Source organism: Nipponia nippon, unplaced genomic scaffold (assembly GCF_047370975.1).
Source record: "Nipponia nippon isolate SJK-2023a ecotype South Korea unplaced genomic scaffold, ASM4737097v1 scaffold_1, whole genome shotgun sequence".
Taxonomy (NCBI): Eukaryota; Metazoa; Chordata; class Aves; order Pelecaniformes; family Threskiornithidae; genus Nipponia; species Nipponia nippon.
Genome location: NW_028262290.1, coordinates 156,944,842 through 156,960,990, shown reverse-complemented (window position 1 = coordinate 156,960,990; position 16,149 = coordinate 156,944,842). Strand labels below are relative to the sequence as shown.

Below are 16,149 nucleotides of genomic sequence, written 5' to 3'. Positions count from 1 at the left end.
ATATTCGTCACAGGGCTCAGGCTCAGCAATGAGACTCTGAGGTGTATGGAGGTATTTCAGAGCTTCTTTAAAATGACTTACAGATATGCTAGGAATTGTCTGTTTGCTTATTATTTGCTCTAATGAATACAAAAGATTAAATCCAGTAAAGGGGGTCTATTTGAACAGTGACAGTAGCTTCAGCACTTTTAACCACCCACCTTCATGGGCCAGTATCAGGCCTGATTCCTTTCATACCGTATCTCCACTCTCAGTGCATAGCTTGGCAAGGAGAAGCGGAGGAGCCAGAATGCCAGGACTTGAGCACTGCCTCTCCATGGGCAAGGGGCTGGCACATACCAGCTATGACTCCTTTGCCTGCTAAAAGCAGTCAAGAGAAAAGGGTAAAGAGGGGGAAAGCAATTTCCAGTTCCTGCTGCTGGGATCAAGAAGGAGTGAGAAGAGCAATTGCTGCAGGGAACACCTCCCCAGCAGCACATACTAACCCCAGACCTTGAGTCACTTCTCAGCAGCAGCCACCAGCACAAGATGGGAGGTTATTTTAAACCATCTTGGACATGCTACTGCCCGATTTTCTTAAGCCAGCAGTAAATACAGCAGAGTCCAAAAATAAGACCTAAGAAATAAAATAAAGTCCAAGATAATTCTGGAAAAGTTCTGAAGGAGGCTGAGAGAACAGGTTAGCTGAGATACATGTCTGCAAAGGACTACCTAAGGAGAAGACTACCCTGGGAAAAACAATGCTGTGACAGAGAGAAACCATTAGTTCTTTAATTTTTTTTTTTTTTTTGTCTTGGGCACTGTTATGTTCACACTGCTAAAAATCAAGAAAGATGGATGTTAAAAAAGTTGTCCAGTAACAGTATTTAATATTCAACAGGCCTCAATTCCCTGAAGAAAAGCTTAAAAGGTATGAGGGTTGCTATGAAATTGCCAGTATTCAGGCAGTTACTCAAAGTCCAGTCAAAAAGTAGCAGAACACCCATATTCTGTCCCAGGAGTACTAGGGACACCTGACCAAATAAATGAAAATATTATACACGAAAAGACCAGATTCCAACTGATTCAGTATCTGACTCTAGTGATCAGATACAAGAATGGTGCCATTTTATCCTTACATGAACCTCATAAAACACATGAACCTCGTGTTTCCAGACTGGGATGACAATCTCAGCCATGCACTCTATTTCCACGTGCACCCACAAAACCAGACAGAGATCAGAAATCAGTCTCTCTTGCCTTATACCCTGCAGCAAGAGTATTCCTTCTGAAAATAAATAAATAAATAATATTATGGTATAATTCTACAAACAATTAGTTAATATGATTATGTGTACGCTCACTACTTGTAAAAATCTCTCTTTTTCTTAAAAAAACTCCTGCTGAACTCTTCACCTCAGTGATACGTATTAGACTAGTGTGTGTTTTAGAAATATACGGCAGGGAAATGGGCCACCTACTTCAGGATTTGCATGCCTTCTTTTAAATTTTCAAGTCTGAAAATATGTGCCACCATACTAAGGGCAGGATTCATTTATCTAAACACAGCAAATCTTTTCTTCAAAATTTTCCACTGCCTCAGAGCCCAGACTGAGAGTTTTAAGAATACCTTTCCTTTTTTTTTTTTTTTTTCCAAAAAGGACTATTTTTGTTAATGTCTATTATTCTGTCACACTTATTCTAGCTGAATTTCATCTACCATTGTTCTCCTTAATCCCTCAATGTATTTAAATCCATCTGGAATTTTTCTAAATCCTCCATAGTTCTTCCTAACAGAGACAATTTGCCCACGGGGTACCACTAATCTCTCTACATGCTGAGAAGCAGCAGCTCATGATGAATCTTTCTCTCCTATCTCATAACCAGTTCTTAATCTGCAGTGACACCCTGGACCTTGCTCAGTGACTCACTCTCCTTAAAGTCAGTATGAAGAGCATCCCATTTATCTCCTGTTGATTTGAAGGGTAGGTACAACTTGTGGTTCTGCTGCAACAGCAGCTTTTCTCACAGGAGGCTCTGATGTATCTCATCAGAAGGTGCTTCACTCCTGAGGGTCTTCCAGGTGCAGTGATGCCGTGAAGGAGAAGAGAGGATCTCTGGCACTTCCTCCTGGAGGCGGAGGCTCAGTGACCTTCAGATATAAATAGCCAAGACTTAAAATGCAAATAGAAGCTTATCATTGATGTGGTCTCAGAGTCTGTGATCACAGCACTTAGCCACCTCAGAGAAGCTGGAAACAATACTAGGAAAGCTTTTATTTTTAAGGACACTTTTAAATTTTTTTTCCTTTTCTCTCATTTTTTTCTTCTTTATTTTTTTTTCTCTGCTAAGATTACTAAATATTTTAACAAGCAATATAATGGGAAACTCAGCTACTGAAGTATGAAATAGAAGGATGTGAACCTCTGTGTGCAAATTTCAGTAGTAACTGAAGTATGGAAGAGCTGCTGATGCCATCAAAATAAATAGACCTAGCTTTACCAACGTTCCTCAAGAGATTTACACTTCTCTCTTCCCACTGACTCCTGTCTCCTGGGAATTGGCTTCATGGCACTTTCTAGCACACCAACACCACTATTCTCTGACCTGAAAGGTCACTTACCAAACCTGGTTGGTTTAGCTGCTAGCTACCAACATTTGAGCCACATGCCCTGCAATCCAGAGAAAAGATGTCACGTTTGCCTGAGGAGGGAATAAACAGTGTATGGTGTCTTCTACACATGCCCCGTGGAAGGAGTGAGTGCTCCTGCCACCTTAGGTAGCACACAGCATGTCAGAGAAGACATGGCAACACAGTGACACGACTCTCCCATTCTCATCAGGTTGGCAACCACTGGCATAAAGCTATTGAATCCAGCCTTCTTCAACTCCTACTTTTCCTTTTCTACACACAAAGGAAGTCTCACTCGTCACAAGAAAGATGCATATTATCCATACAATGGAGAAGAAACAGGTCCAGGTCACAGAGGAGGTAAGTGGCATAGCAAGGACTACTGGGAACGTTTTAACATCAAAGTAATTTATAGTGTTGCCATTAAATTCTTTCTGAGCCTACCAAGCCTTAAAAAACATTTAGACACCAAAATTGTATTTATTTCTCTTGTCTGGAAGTGTCCCTGAGAGTAACTCATCCGATAATCTATAATGAAAGTCCTGGGCACTGATGCTTCAAGTCCACAGCGTTACAACAGCCTGCCTTGTCTGTCTGAGTTTGAGTCTTCTGTCCATGTTTCAGTGTAGTTTAATACATCTTGAAGCACACATCCCCAGTAAGGACTTAGAGAAGGAATGTATTTCAGTATTAAATGGATTTAATTTGGTTTGAACATGACCGGTGCCTTAAATTTAGTTAAATAATGATTAATTTTGTAAACAGTTCACATTTATTCAGGATTCATGAATACAACCAAATAACTTTTGAGCATAGAGCTTGTCACCAGATTGAGAGCTGCCTGACTTCACAGCACTGTTATTATAATCCTTTTAAGGACACTGCAATTTTATTGCATTGGGCTGCAGTTTCATTTTTCTATGCTTGTTTCCACAAAGGCTTTATTAGCCATCAAACCTTTTTAAGCTTACTTCTGTTTGGACAGCTCGGCAAATTCCCACTTTCCGTAACTTTTTCCCCTCTTTTTCCACCACCAGTAAGTGCGAATATAAACCTCTTAATACAAACAGCTTCAAGTCCAGACCAATTCGTAACATGGATGACACTTCGTAAAAATCATTGGTAGTGGTCAGGTTAGTATAGAGTTAATTTTCTCCTTAGTAGCTGGTATAGTGCTGTGTCTTAGATTTAGTGTGAGAATAATGTTGATAACACACTGATGTTTTAGTTGTTGCTGAGCAGTGCTTACACTAGCCAAGGACTGTTCGGCTTCCCCTGCTCTGCCAGGTGCACAAGAAGCTGGGAGGGGGCACAGCCAGGGCAGCTGACCCAGACTGGCCAAAGGGCTATGCCATACCGTATGGCATCATGGCCAGTATAGAAACTGGGGGGAGCTGGCCGGGGGGCAGCAACTGTTGCTCGGGGATGGGCTGGGTGGTGAGCAATTGCATTGTGCACCACTTGTCTTGTATATTCTTTTATCATCATCATCATCATCATCATCATCATCATCATCATCATCATTATTATTATTATTATTATTATTATTACTATTATTATTTTCTCTTCCTTTTCTGTCCTATTAAACTGTCTTTCTCTCAGTCCATGGGTTTTACTTTTTTTCCGATTCTCTCCCCCATCTCACCAGGAGAGGGGAGGGTGAACGAGTGGCTGTGTGGTGCTTAGTTGCTGACTGGGCTTAAATCATGACATCAGGCTGTGAAGGTCAGAGGAGATGACAGCATCATGGAAGCAGGAGAGAGATAAGAGAAGTCGAGAAGTCGAGTTATAATGGAAGTGTGACACTATTCCAGTCTGTACTTCATTACTTCAAACAAGCACTACCTCCAGCTGCGTTAGTAACAACAAATTCATACAGATGCTTTGTCACTAGCAGAAGCATGGAAATAATGGCAATAATCTGTGCCATAATTGTGGTACCCTCCTTTCTGAGACCGAGGTGGACCCCACCAAAATACTCCCTAATGCATTTTCAGCTGAATTTTAGAAACAGCGCTGAAGTCCACTTGTCATGGACCCTGAATCTCTGATGCAAAAAAGCCTTGAAAATGCAAAATTGTTCTTTCATTTCAAATTACTCCTTCATACAAGTAATTAATAAATGAAATTAAGGACAGCTGATGATACACATTTTAATATACTTCTGACTTTTCATTCTTTCCCTTCCTTCATATCATCCCTCTTCCTTCACGGCCAGACCAATTTACAATGCAAATGGTTTAAATGACAAATGACAAAGAATATCCAACAACCTAGTGTCAAAAGAAGTTAAAGAAACATAAAAATTCCTGTAAGAGATCCAAACTTCAAAGATTTTTAAAATGACTTTTTATAAAAAATATTCTCCATATTATTAAGAAATTAACTCTGAATGTATTTCTATAGCAGATATACCTAGTTTTTAGATTGTGGCATACCTTCTTCAAACAAATGCCAGTGGAAAGCCAGAATATCTACTTAAAAGAAAACTTAAAATATTTTCTCTGTTACAATTTATTCTCGGTGTCCTGAATTAGTCCTCACTTATTTTCTACTTATGAAATTTCATTTGCATGAAATAAAAATGATTTAGAGTGAGATTAAAATGACTTCATTCTAATTTTTAGTGGCCAGGTGTTTACATTGTGTACTCATTACCTGAATTAAGAAATTCCAAAATATTTTCAGGCATGAAAATGAAATTATTGCATTTTTATATCTGAGCTTCCCAGGATTGGACAGACAGCACTGATGAAGAAGTACTGGTAGATAATAGACTGCATTATGATTCAGTTTGCAGCATTCCCAGGAATCCTGATCTTTGGCTTTCTCCTTCTCACTCATTTCAAAAGCTTAAAATTCATCATTCTTTCATAATGAACTACATGGTAATTACCCTCAAACCACTGTGATACACTCAAGTATTGACCATATGGTATTGTGAGATATTGCAGCATCTCAGGGTTTTAATGACTACCACTGTTTATAAAAACAAAGCACAGCTCACAGCCCCATCCCTAGTTCGGGGATATGTAACGTGCAGCCTCAGTGATTAAAAGTCTATAGCCTGGAGACAGCAGAGTAAGCTGAACCTGCTCACAGAGAGGTTGCAGAGTACTTGCATCGGCTGCTGTCCTGAAAAAGCCAGCACGTGATACCCAAACAAGGGATCCTAACGTGGCACAGAAAGCATGGAAAGACAGAAATGGGAATGTCTGGGAATGTCTGCTCTGGGAAACCAGTCCAACAGCCATATCTTTTCAGCTAAGTGGAGAAATACAAATATGAGATAGTCCTTGTGGCACTACTGGGGACTCCAAGCACACTCTTACAATTACCAGTTGCCTTTCATCAGCTCAAGGGACCAGAATGATTCCTTGCCATTACTGTTGCTAGTGTGACAGACCGACTGGTCACCAGCTACATCAATTAAAAGTTTTGCTCTGGATGTTCTCCTAGAGGTAAAAATGCACAGTTGGTCCCGACAGAAAGGAGAGGAAAATATCTGGGGAAGTGTAGCCCTCAGAGGAGGGAAAGATGGACCCTTGGAAGGACTCTTCTCTTGTAAAGTGATATACATCAGCAGGTGAGAATCATGTTCCAGGATAATGTATTTCAAGAGATTTTGGAGGCACAAAAGCTAAGGGCAACCGAAGTAGAACAGACTATCATCTTATCTCTGCACATACAACAGATAAGAAGAAATTAAAAATTTTCAAAGCTGAACTCTTGTATTGAAAAAAAAAAAAAACAAACACCAGTATTCATTGCTCTCTATGGCAAAGCTACAGTAACTGCTGTTTTTCTGTTATTTTCTTGTGCAGGAGTAAGAAGCATGAAGTATCATTTTCCTATGGGAATATATAATATCAGAATTAAGGCAGTGAAGCAGTAATGTGGGGGATATGATCTCTGTCACTTTCTAAGTATCACAAGGAAACTGGAGGATTAAAGAGGGAAAAATGATTTTATGTCTAGAAAACTCTAGGGAATGTGAATAATTACATGTGAAGAGTTAGCCAAGGAAGATTCTAGATTTATGTCTCTCCACCAGTTATGGTGCTGAGACACAATGACAGAATTCTCTCTACTGGATAAATTCATAGGCAAGTATTTTCCATCTCTATTATTTAGGTAGGGGGTCAAGCTATTTTATCAGAAGCAAAAATTTCAGCTTTACAATCAATGATGGCCATCTATGGAATTTATTTATACAAGGGTAGAGACTGCTAGGGTAAGTGACAAAGTGAGGAATAAAAATTTTACATTTAACTTCTTTCGTAATATAAGCAATTCTGTCCCTTGCTGATTTAGCAAACTCCAGTAGCAAGAGCTTTTCTGTTCTTTGTATGTTTATTATTCCTTTTAGTTTTTAAAGCTAGTTGTAGAAATTAAGTGAAGAATATGCACAAATCTTTTTCCCTTGATAAAGTGCACTTGCAGGTAGAATAGCAATTTCAAAGAGGACATTGAGATATGCAGAGAAGGTCAAATCAGTGTTTCTGTTTGTACATATGTATAAAAGGACAGGAACATTTTGTTATTATTTTCTAAAAAATAGCTGAAAAGCCTCATGCAATAAAAAAGCTCAGCTTCCAAGAAACATCAAGACTACAAAGAACAATAAAATCTATCAGCCCTGTTTCATTGCTGTAGATATTGTGATTAGTTTTCTCCTATTTATTTTAAATTTCATTTTTAAATGCAATTAAAACGCACTAAATATTTTAACCTGGTAGGGGAAACAATAATGAAGACCATAAAAATACAATTCTTTAATGACTTGCCTAGGAAAACAGAAAACTTGGGGAATAAACCAAGAGTTCTGTACAACTCAGCTTCAGGGTCCTAACCTAAACACCATCCTGTGGAAAGTAATCATTATATGCAAAGCGGTATCATTTATCACCTTTGTAAAGGTGGAGACATAATATCAAGCATTTGGAATTAACCTAACCCTTCAGCACATTAAATGAGTCAGACTAATCATATTCCACAGCAATTTTATACTATGAACACAAGATCCATTTTCAGCTTTTTCACAGCATCTGAGCAGAATACCAGCTACCTCAAATTAAATGTATAGAAATGCATGTATGGTCCAATTAAGTTAACATGTTGTGAACAGATTTACAGACTATATAATTTTACATAGACAGTCTGGAATTGAGAGTTAACATATGACAAAACACGAAATATCCAGGAATTGACTAATAAAACAATGCCAGAAGTTGGCTCACAAGCTAACAGAGCTGCCATGAGCTGTCTGTGATCTTGCATTTACATTAAAAGCTTCAAGCACATGCACTCTGATAAATCACAAAACAGGACAGTTTCCTCTGCATTGGCTGTCCAAGCATGGCTTCAGAAAACCATGACTTGATTTCAAAGCTCAAAAGACTATGATAAGCAGTGAAAAGAGATTAACTTTATTCTCAGAAGTTAGAATTTTTCTTAGTGCATTTAAGTCTAACTACTCAATCTCATATTTAAGAAATTGCCCACCAGGTCAACTATTTAAACTCCCGAGAATGTGGCAGCTTGCATTTAGCTTTACTGGAGATGGTAAGAACTACATGTTCTGCAAAGGCAGGCTTTGGGTTTCCTCATGAGGGGCCCAGGAAGGTAAACATTTAAACAATGTTTTGATTGTGGGACCTTGGCCCTCAGCTTAGAGCATATCCTGCCAGACAAATGGGAGTGTTGGCATTTTTTCCAACCCCAAAAAAGTCTTCCATACTTGAAGAATTAGAAGTTCAGAAAATAGGAATAGTTCTTTGGTCCAAAGGCAAAGACTTCTCTGATTTGAGAGCTCACATTGATGTATCCCCCTATAAGGGAGAGGTATTTTATAACTATGGCCAAAGTAGCACACAAATGAAAATAACATCATGTAGATAACTTTGTTTTATAAGATTACTCTAGAATTTCAGAGCTAAAATTAGTAGAAACAGTTCAAAGCAGTTATGCTGAGAAAGAAGCAAACCTCTTTCACACAAATCCTACAGTGGTAGAATACCAATTTTTTGAAGGAGAAAAGAGTAAACAAAGTAAATCACCCAATTTGATTGGTTTCTTAGCATAATAAAGTGCTGAAGCAGCACAGTGGAGGATTTGCTGGACAATTTTCTACACTGAAACTGTCAATTCATTCTGAAGCTTAGTGCTGATGGATATTATGGATTGGTATGGATTGCACTGCTCCAACCATCTGAAAGGTCACTCGACAAACACAGCAGGAGTGACCTATTGTTCTTGCCATTGACAATCAGACTGCCGTTTTGACAAGTCTTTAAACTATCACAAATCTTTTCTTCAAGTATTACATGGAAATGTTTATCTTTGCTTTGTGGCACAATTAAAAGCTGGGATCTTAGGAGTTCACTGAAGCAGTCTTAATATCTCCTTGGGTCACACTTGCAAAGCCATGGAAGCCTGAGAATCTAATAGTGAATGGATCACCCCTGACATCTGTCAACTATACAACCGAGTATAATCTTTTCAGTTCCATTTTCAGATCAGAAGGTGAAAAGAACTCAAGCTATTATCCCCAGTGTACAAATATGTTGGACTACTTCCCTTTCTCACCAAAAGACCACTGTTTCAGCTGTAAAAATGAAGCTTTGCTGTTCCAAAAAATCGTGGCCAATAAAAATTGATGGATTGAAACTATGACCTATTGCTTTATGGAGGAAGAAGAAAAACATACAAAGATAGTAGTATTGGAAAATAAATAAGTACCTCTTATTATATTTTGGCATTTCATTTTGTGTGCAGAAGTTAAAAGTGGATTAAAAACCCCCACCTAAATAATAATTTTAGGTTTATAATCTCAAATGTGCTAATTGCTGGAAGAAAGATACTTCAAATATGAATTTGACTAACACTCAGGCTATTAGAAAGATATTACTCCATGTCTACCTTTAGCTCCAGCTTCCTCTCTATTTAAAATAGAAAACTTTAAAAAAGCATAAAGATTTAAACACAAAATATCAAAGATCAGTTGTTAAATCAATTTCCTGAGTACTCACAGACTACAATCACCTCTCAAACAGGAGTGTTTTTAGACTGACATAGATTAAAGATCTTGCTCGGAATAATTCCAGCCCCTTTACTTCGCTGTATGAATATAACATGCATGTACAGTTATATATAAATGTGTAGCATGCACCAAACCCATTTATTAATACTGTTTATTTACTGCAAACAGCCAGTAAGATTTTTGGTACAAAAACTTAACAATATAGGAAGCTAACTAAAGAAATGTTCCTTAAACGGACATTAAAATTTCTCTTCTGTGTAGTGATAGTTAACAAACATCCCTTTCTCTATCCTCTCTCCCCCAAGAAAAAACACAATTACAGCAACATTCATGAAAACAAGTCTTTACTGAAACTCTCAACTACACTGATCCAATTGCTCTCTAAGGCCACTTTATGTACTAAAGAAATGGTTGTGGGAAGCACTAGTACGTAACAGATCCCTCAGCTGCTGCAGAAACTATTTCACTGTCCCTGCAGAGTGGACTAGTCCATTTTTAGGATGTGGAATTCCCTGAACAAGTTTTGTTATTCTTACAAAATTCCAAAATATATAAATTTTGTTTTGCAAAATATGGGGTTTTCATTTTACTCTTACATTTCAGATAGACCAATTCAAAACAAAGAAGTTTAACAACAATAACAACAAAAATTAAACCAATATATTTTGCAGCTGAAATGCTGAAGAAGGTCAAATCACTGAAGAGTTATAAGTCACTGGCTAAGAACCCTGAACCAAAATCTCTTTGCTGCAGATCAAATGCAACATAATCCGGGTACAAAAGGAATTTTTATTTAGTTCAACTCAATCAGTTAATTCTCTTTAACAATTAACTTATTCTGGATTAGGAACTGAAAAAAAAACCATGAAAGCTTATTCTCTTTTTCTCTACGGTGACTTTGGAGAAGATGACATCTAGTTGTACTCAAAGCGGTAAGAATGTAGCGAGGAGTTATCAGTTAAGTGCTCTATGCTTTGTGTAATGAGCTGGTTACCATTAAAAACTAAAATTGTTTTGATAACAATCAGCAAGTTTCATTGAAGAATAGTAGACACAGTTCAGGTAAAACCCATCAGCAGAGGACTAGCTCAGAAGAAAATCAGGTAACATGACACTGAAGAAACTACATGCTGTGAAGACTGAACGTCAGAACATCTCCCATTACATAGAGCTGTGAAAGTTCTAAGCTTTTAGAGAATTTATGAGCCAAATAAGTCTGGATGGTCAAGGGACATGGTGTCATTAAGATACTGTTGGATATAAAGCTGCCTTCCAGACTGATGTGAGTTAAAAGGCTTGGGGAAGCAGCACTGAGCTGGGGAAAAACTGGGTTCTGCTGCTTCATGTAGCATTCATAGGCAGGAATCAAGAGGTGTGGTTAAACTAGGGTATACCATCAATTTCTGGTAGACTGGTTTCAAAAACACAGAAGGAGACTCCTGAGTGCCCCCTTGACAAAAAGCAAACAGAGATGTAACCTACCTGAAGGACTCAGGTATGACCTAGACAAAAAAATGGAAGAATCCTCTGTAATAACTAGCTTTCTCCTGGAGCAGGTTCTTGAGAATGGTGAGCCTGATACAGGAACCATTCAATGAAAATGAACATTACAAGAAAACAACTGAAAAGTGTAATTGCAAAACCAGTTTAAAACTGATTAATTAAATCCAAAGCACTTGGTCATTAAATAATGATTAACAGTGGTTACTGACACACACACATGTTAACAGAAGTATGAAAACCTCAAATCATTTGGGACTTTCCTTAAAGCAAGTACTCCAAAAGTCCCGAAAGGTCTTTTCTAAAGTCTAGAGCTGGGTTTCTTTAGAAAGTGAATAAAATTTAACATTAAAATGGTAAAAATAAAACTCGGCATGAGACAAGATAGCAATGCAAGGATCTGTTAACATAACTCTCATCCCCACTATGTCCTCATAAGGTGAGCCCTTTCCTTCAGCATCTCTCATTCCACTAAGTAACTTATTTTCTGCAGGGTAACCTCTGAGTTCTTATGAAATATATTCCTTCCATTATCTCTGAGGAGTGGGTGTTTGTTCCCTACTTTTTGAGAAGTCTCTCTCTCTCTCTCTCTCTCTCTCTCTCTCTGATTGCAGGCTGCCGAGCCTCAGCTTTCACTTTCCTCTCTTCTGCCTGTCCCTCCATGCACCATATAAAATGTCTTGCTCCCAAATGGCATCCTTTCTCTTTGTGATCCCATCTTTCTCAAGCCCCTGGGAGAAGGTGAACAAGAAGATGCCCTCTGATACCCAGCCACATGCATTTCAAAGAAACTCTGTGGTAAAAGCAAGAATCCTCCACAGTCCTATTGCCTTCAATCCCATCAATAAGTTTGAGACAGTCAAAAGAATTCTACAGAATTTTCAGTCTCAGTTTCTCTGTAATGCTCTGCAGAGGTTTGTAAGCCCAACCTAGAAATTCCTAATTTCTCACAGAAGATAAGTCGGGATTGCTAACCAAATATAACATTGTCCTCACAGCGGAGGAAAGGATGTAAAAGTGCCCACGTGGTTCTAAACCTCCAAATGTTCCTATAATAAACTGTGTATCACCAGGGGAAAAAAGCTGTCCTTTAAAAGTATAGTATTAAATGTCAAATTCATTAGTGACATGACCTGAAATCATTAGGTCTTTCTTTCTAAACTAGCTGCATATGTGATGTTTGGATTCCTATATGCGTTATTTTCAGATCAAAATGAAACTACTGAGAAAATATTGTGCTTTATTATTGTGTGTCATTTTTTGAAAGAATGACTCAGGCATTGATATTTAGGCTACTTTCAAGTCAAATATTTAAAGCCCACATCCTAACCATAAGCACACTTACTGACATATCGGAAGGTCACTGGAACATGAGAAGATAGAGAGAGGTCTAAGCAAAAGACCTACAAAGTAAATATCTTCTGCATTGGAGGAAAGGCAACTGTAAGAAAATGGAACTGTTTTCTTGTATTTTCATCAAAGTACTGAACGGGTTCCAAACAGTTTCAGATGTATTAAAAATCAGGCCTGTGGCATTTTCCTCTTGTACATTCATATTTCATTAGGTGCAATGACTTTATCTTTTCTCCAGTTAAAAATGCCATTCAAATTGGCTGCTGTACTTACTCTTTCACTGTCACAATATAACCATATTCTTTCTCCTCAGAAGACTTCACTTCAAGTTGTAAGCCTTGGCCCATATTTTTCTGAGGCTCTTCATAGGAGTTTCCATCCTGCATTAAAGTGTTCTTAATCCAGTAGCGGGTCTCACTCGGGTCTTTGGAGTCAGATTCACTGTTCTTTGCAGCTGTCAGTTCCCTAGAGAAAGTCTCACTTTTTACATTTTCCACATCAGCATTTATTTCTTCTGAGGATGAAGAGTCAGTGTTTTCAGATTTCTTGGTTTCTGTCTTAGTAGATTCTTCAGGTATAAGGTATTTAGACATATTTTCAGGTAATACATTCTCATTCAAGAAGTTAACTAGTTTTGCAGGGTTCTCCTGTATTAAAAAAATGTTATTATTATTTTTAAAACTAAACACAGGAATGTTATACTGAACCAAACCTGGATATAATCTTTCAAACTCTTATTGATATGGTAGAGTCTACTCATAAAAATGTTGCATGATCATTTTCTTAATTTCTATATGCTACCAGATGATGTAAGAACATAATGTTTATTCAGTAATAATAAAAGAGCATTAAATTATGCCACTGTATTTTTCAATAATTTTAATAAGGGCAAAAAAATGCTATAGTTAACAATTACTTCTTCAAATATCACAGAATCTAGATAGCCTTTTCTCTGTATTTTGATAGTGTTCATTTTCATGTGTCTGTGTGTTTAAGTATTGATGAGAATAAAACTTTCTTATCAAATAAGTTAATGAAAAGGAGAAATAATAGAAATATCCACCAATATGCCTAAGTGTTGGGACTGGAAACATGCATACGTCTTGGGTCTCACAAGTCATAACACAGGAAAGGGAACAGATATTATGTGATGAGTTATATTTCACTTATTCACTTCTAGAAATTGTGACAAACTGTGAGTGATCCACTAAGCTAAATATACGATCACAGAAAAAAATCTGTCTAATAAATCAAAATAATAAGCAAATGAGCAAAAGTCAAACCACAAGCCCGGAACAATTCATTAGCTACTTTCATTATATAAGTTTATTGCAGCCAAGCATTTGGGAAGAAATGATAGCTAACATGCACTTTGTGCTCTGTGTCACATTATATTCTTTTCTATCATATCCCCTATTCAAACTGTCACTAAGAGATCTATACATGGGATCCTCTGTAAGTCTATTGTGAATGCAGTGCTTCATTCCTTGAAGAATTTCATGTGGGTGGTTAAAGCTCCTGCCACATTGTCCACTTGTGTGATTTCCTTGCTTGGTAGAAGGGCAGCTACTAAAGAGATTTTACCGTGAACACAAGAGAGTCTGCCAGTTTATGAGTCTTGCAGTGTTAGCTTTTGATAGAGTATATAGTAGGAGAAGTTTCACAGCAGTTTTTAAAAATATTTCTTTCAGATCTTTCTGCGCCATGCAACCCAGAAAAAGAAAGATGAATATACCTCAAAAATGGCTGAATATTGGACATAAGTCTATAGGAAATGATTCAAAGCTCATGAGGACTATTGTAAAAGTAATCTGGACTAAAATCCCAAATTTGATGTTACCACCTAGGGTACAAGATGTAATGCCTAGAGCTTTTGAAATATCTCTGATATTCAGCAATGTGGAAGAATTAATGGTAAAGTGAAAAAGTGAAGAATGACGGATCCCATGAAAGGAGAGGGAATTTTGAACCCTCCCACAAACATGTGCCCTCAGAGGGAATATGTGTACTCATCTGTTTCTGAAAACCAGAGAGATTATCTGAACAAGAACGCTTACGTTCCCCAGAACTAAGAGCCAAAGAACAGGTGAAAGAAAGGTGTTTTCAAGAACACCTCGATACTCAAAATTTACTAACCTGAGGAAAAGCCTGAATTTGCCTGAACTTTGGGATCTGTTATGAATTCTATCTACTTACGAATGAAAGAAAGGCAAAACAGAACTTGATTTTGGCTTTTTGAACTGCCAAACTTATTTTGGTTAAGGTTTAAATAAATGTTCATTTAACATTTCAATGCATTAGCAAAAACATGCCTATGCTGTGATATTGAATTATAACCATACAAGACACAAAACAAGTCTTATGTTTCAGAAGTGTGTTTTTGACCTTCACTGCATATAAACCTGACATTCTGAGATGGAATACTTGTTTTATTAAAATACTGGTACTCTACCTCTTTATCAGTTCTCGCACTGGCTTCATGCACTCCATTGTCTGTGGGATATAAGAAGCACAAATACATAATTATGAAGGGAAAACATCATATATGAAACAAACACTGCTTATAGGCTGCTTTGTAGTGGTGGCCTTTTTATGCAATTTAAACATTAAGACATCAAAGCTGAAAGGGCAGAGTAAAGAGCACTGTATAATTCAGTATTGTTATTCTAACCCCACTTCGATAGCAAATTAATGCAAGATCAATAGACAGAGTACTTCAAGAGCCAATGTAATGGTGTTATTTGGCTAATTAAGTGTCCAATCTTCATATCAGTTTATCAATATCTAAGAAAAAAAACCCAATAAAATGGCTCTAGCTAGCTGAATGGAAATTTACTTTAAAGGATAAGGAAACATACACATCCCTCATACATATTTTGGTGGAAGAAGATTACTTATTTCAATAGAGATCATCTACCAAAAACCATGTTACAGCTTAACTACAGTGATGATATGCAGTCACATCATTAACCTCAGTCAAATAATGCTGGCTTTTTGGTTTATGATCTGAGTCTTATTCACCTCTCCCAGCATGATTCAGGACAAACCCTCAGGGCTGCTCATTTTAATCTACAAAAAGAACTGGCAATTAAAATAACCAGAATACCCCTAACTAGTAAAAATTTCAGTACCTCACCATGAAAAATGAAAGTAAGTTAAAATCACCATTTATCACTTACAGCATATGTTTTTGGTGTCCTAGATATAACACTCCTAAAATAGAGAATGGGTAAGCAGTAACTTCCATCCCACTGTGGTATCAACTCATTTATGGCAATTACTATAGCTCCTGAACCTGCATCACCAGGAAAATATGTGTCCAGACAGAAGCAAATAACAATAACGACTCTTTTATTTCCCTAAGCAGGAAAGGCAATGAGTAGTTTTCTACCTGTACCTATCTAAGACTTTCTTCTACAAGTAATTGTGGTACATTAAAGAACAATTATCTGTAAGACCATTTTTTCCCCACATATTTTGAAATACATTCTTGGAATATAATCATTTTTCATTATCATTTTGCTTAAACATCCAGTTTTCAAGAAAGAGAAATTAGACCACACAGCATAAAGTAATTTGTATTTCAATATAATTGGGTGTGTAGGTTTATCTTGTTTGTGAAGCTTGAAGACCAAGGATTCAC

General features: G+C 37.3%; 1 protein-coding gene across 1 annotated transcript in view; it reads right to left on the bottom strand.

Annotated features, from left to right (window-relative positions):
* PTPRN2 (protein tyrosine phosphatase receptor type N2) overlaps positions 1-16,149 on the bottom strand; it is a 670,971-nt gene that overhangs the window by 386,999 nt on the left and 267,823 nt on the right. Inside the window, exons 8-9 of the mRNA XM_087729958.1 lie at positions 14,959-14,999; positions 12,780-13,153 (exon numbers count right to left, since the gene is read on the bottom strand). Coding sequence (XP_087586084.1) covers positions 12,780-13,153; positions 14,959-14,999 — 415 coding nt within the window. The remainder of the gene's footprint in view (positions 1-12,779; positions 13,154-14,958; positions 15,000-16,149) is intronic.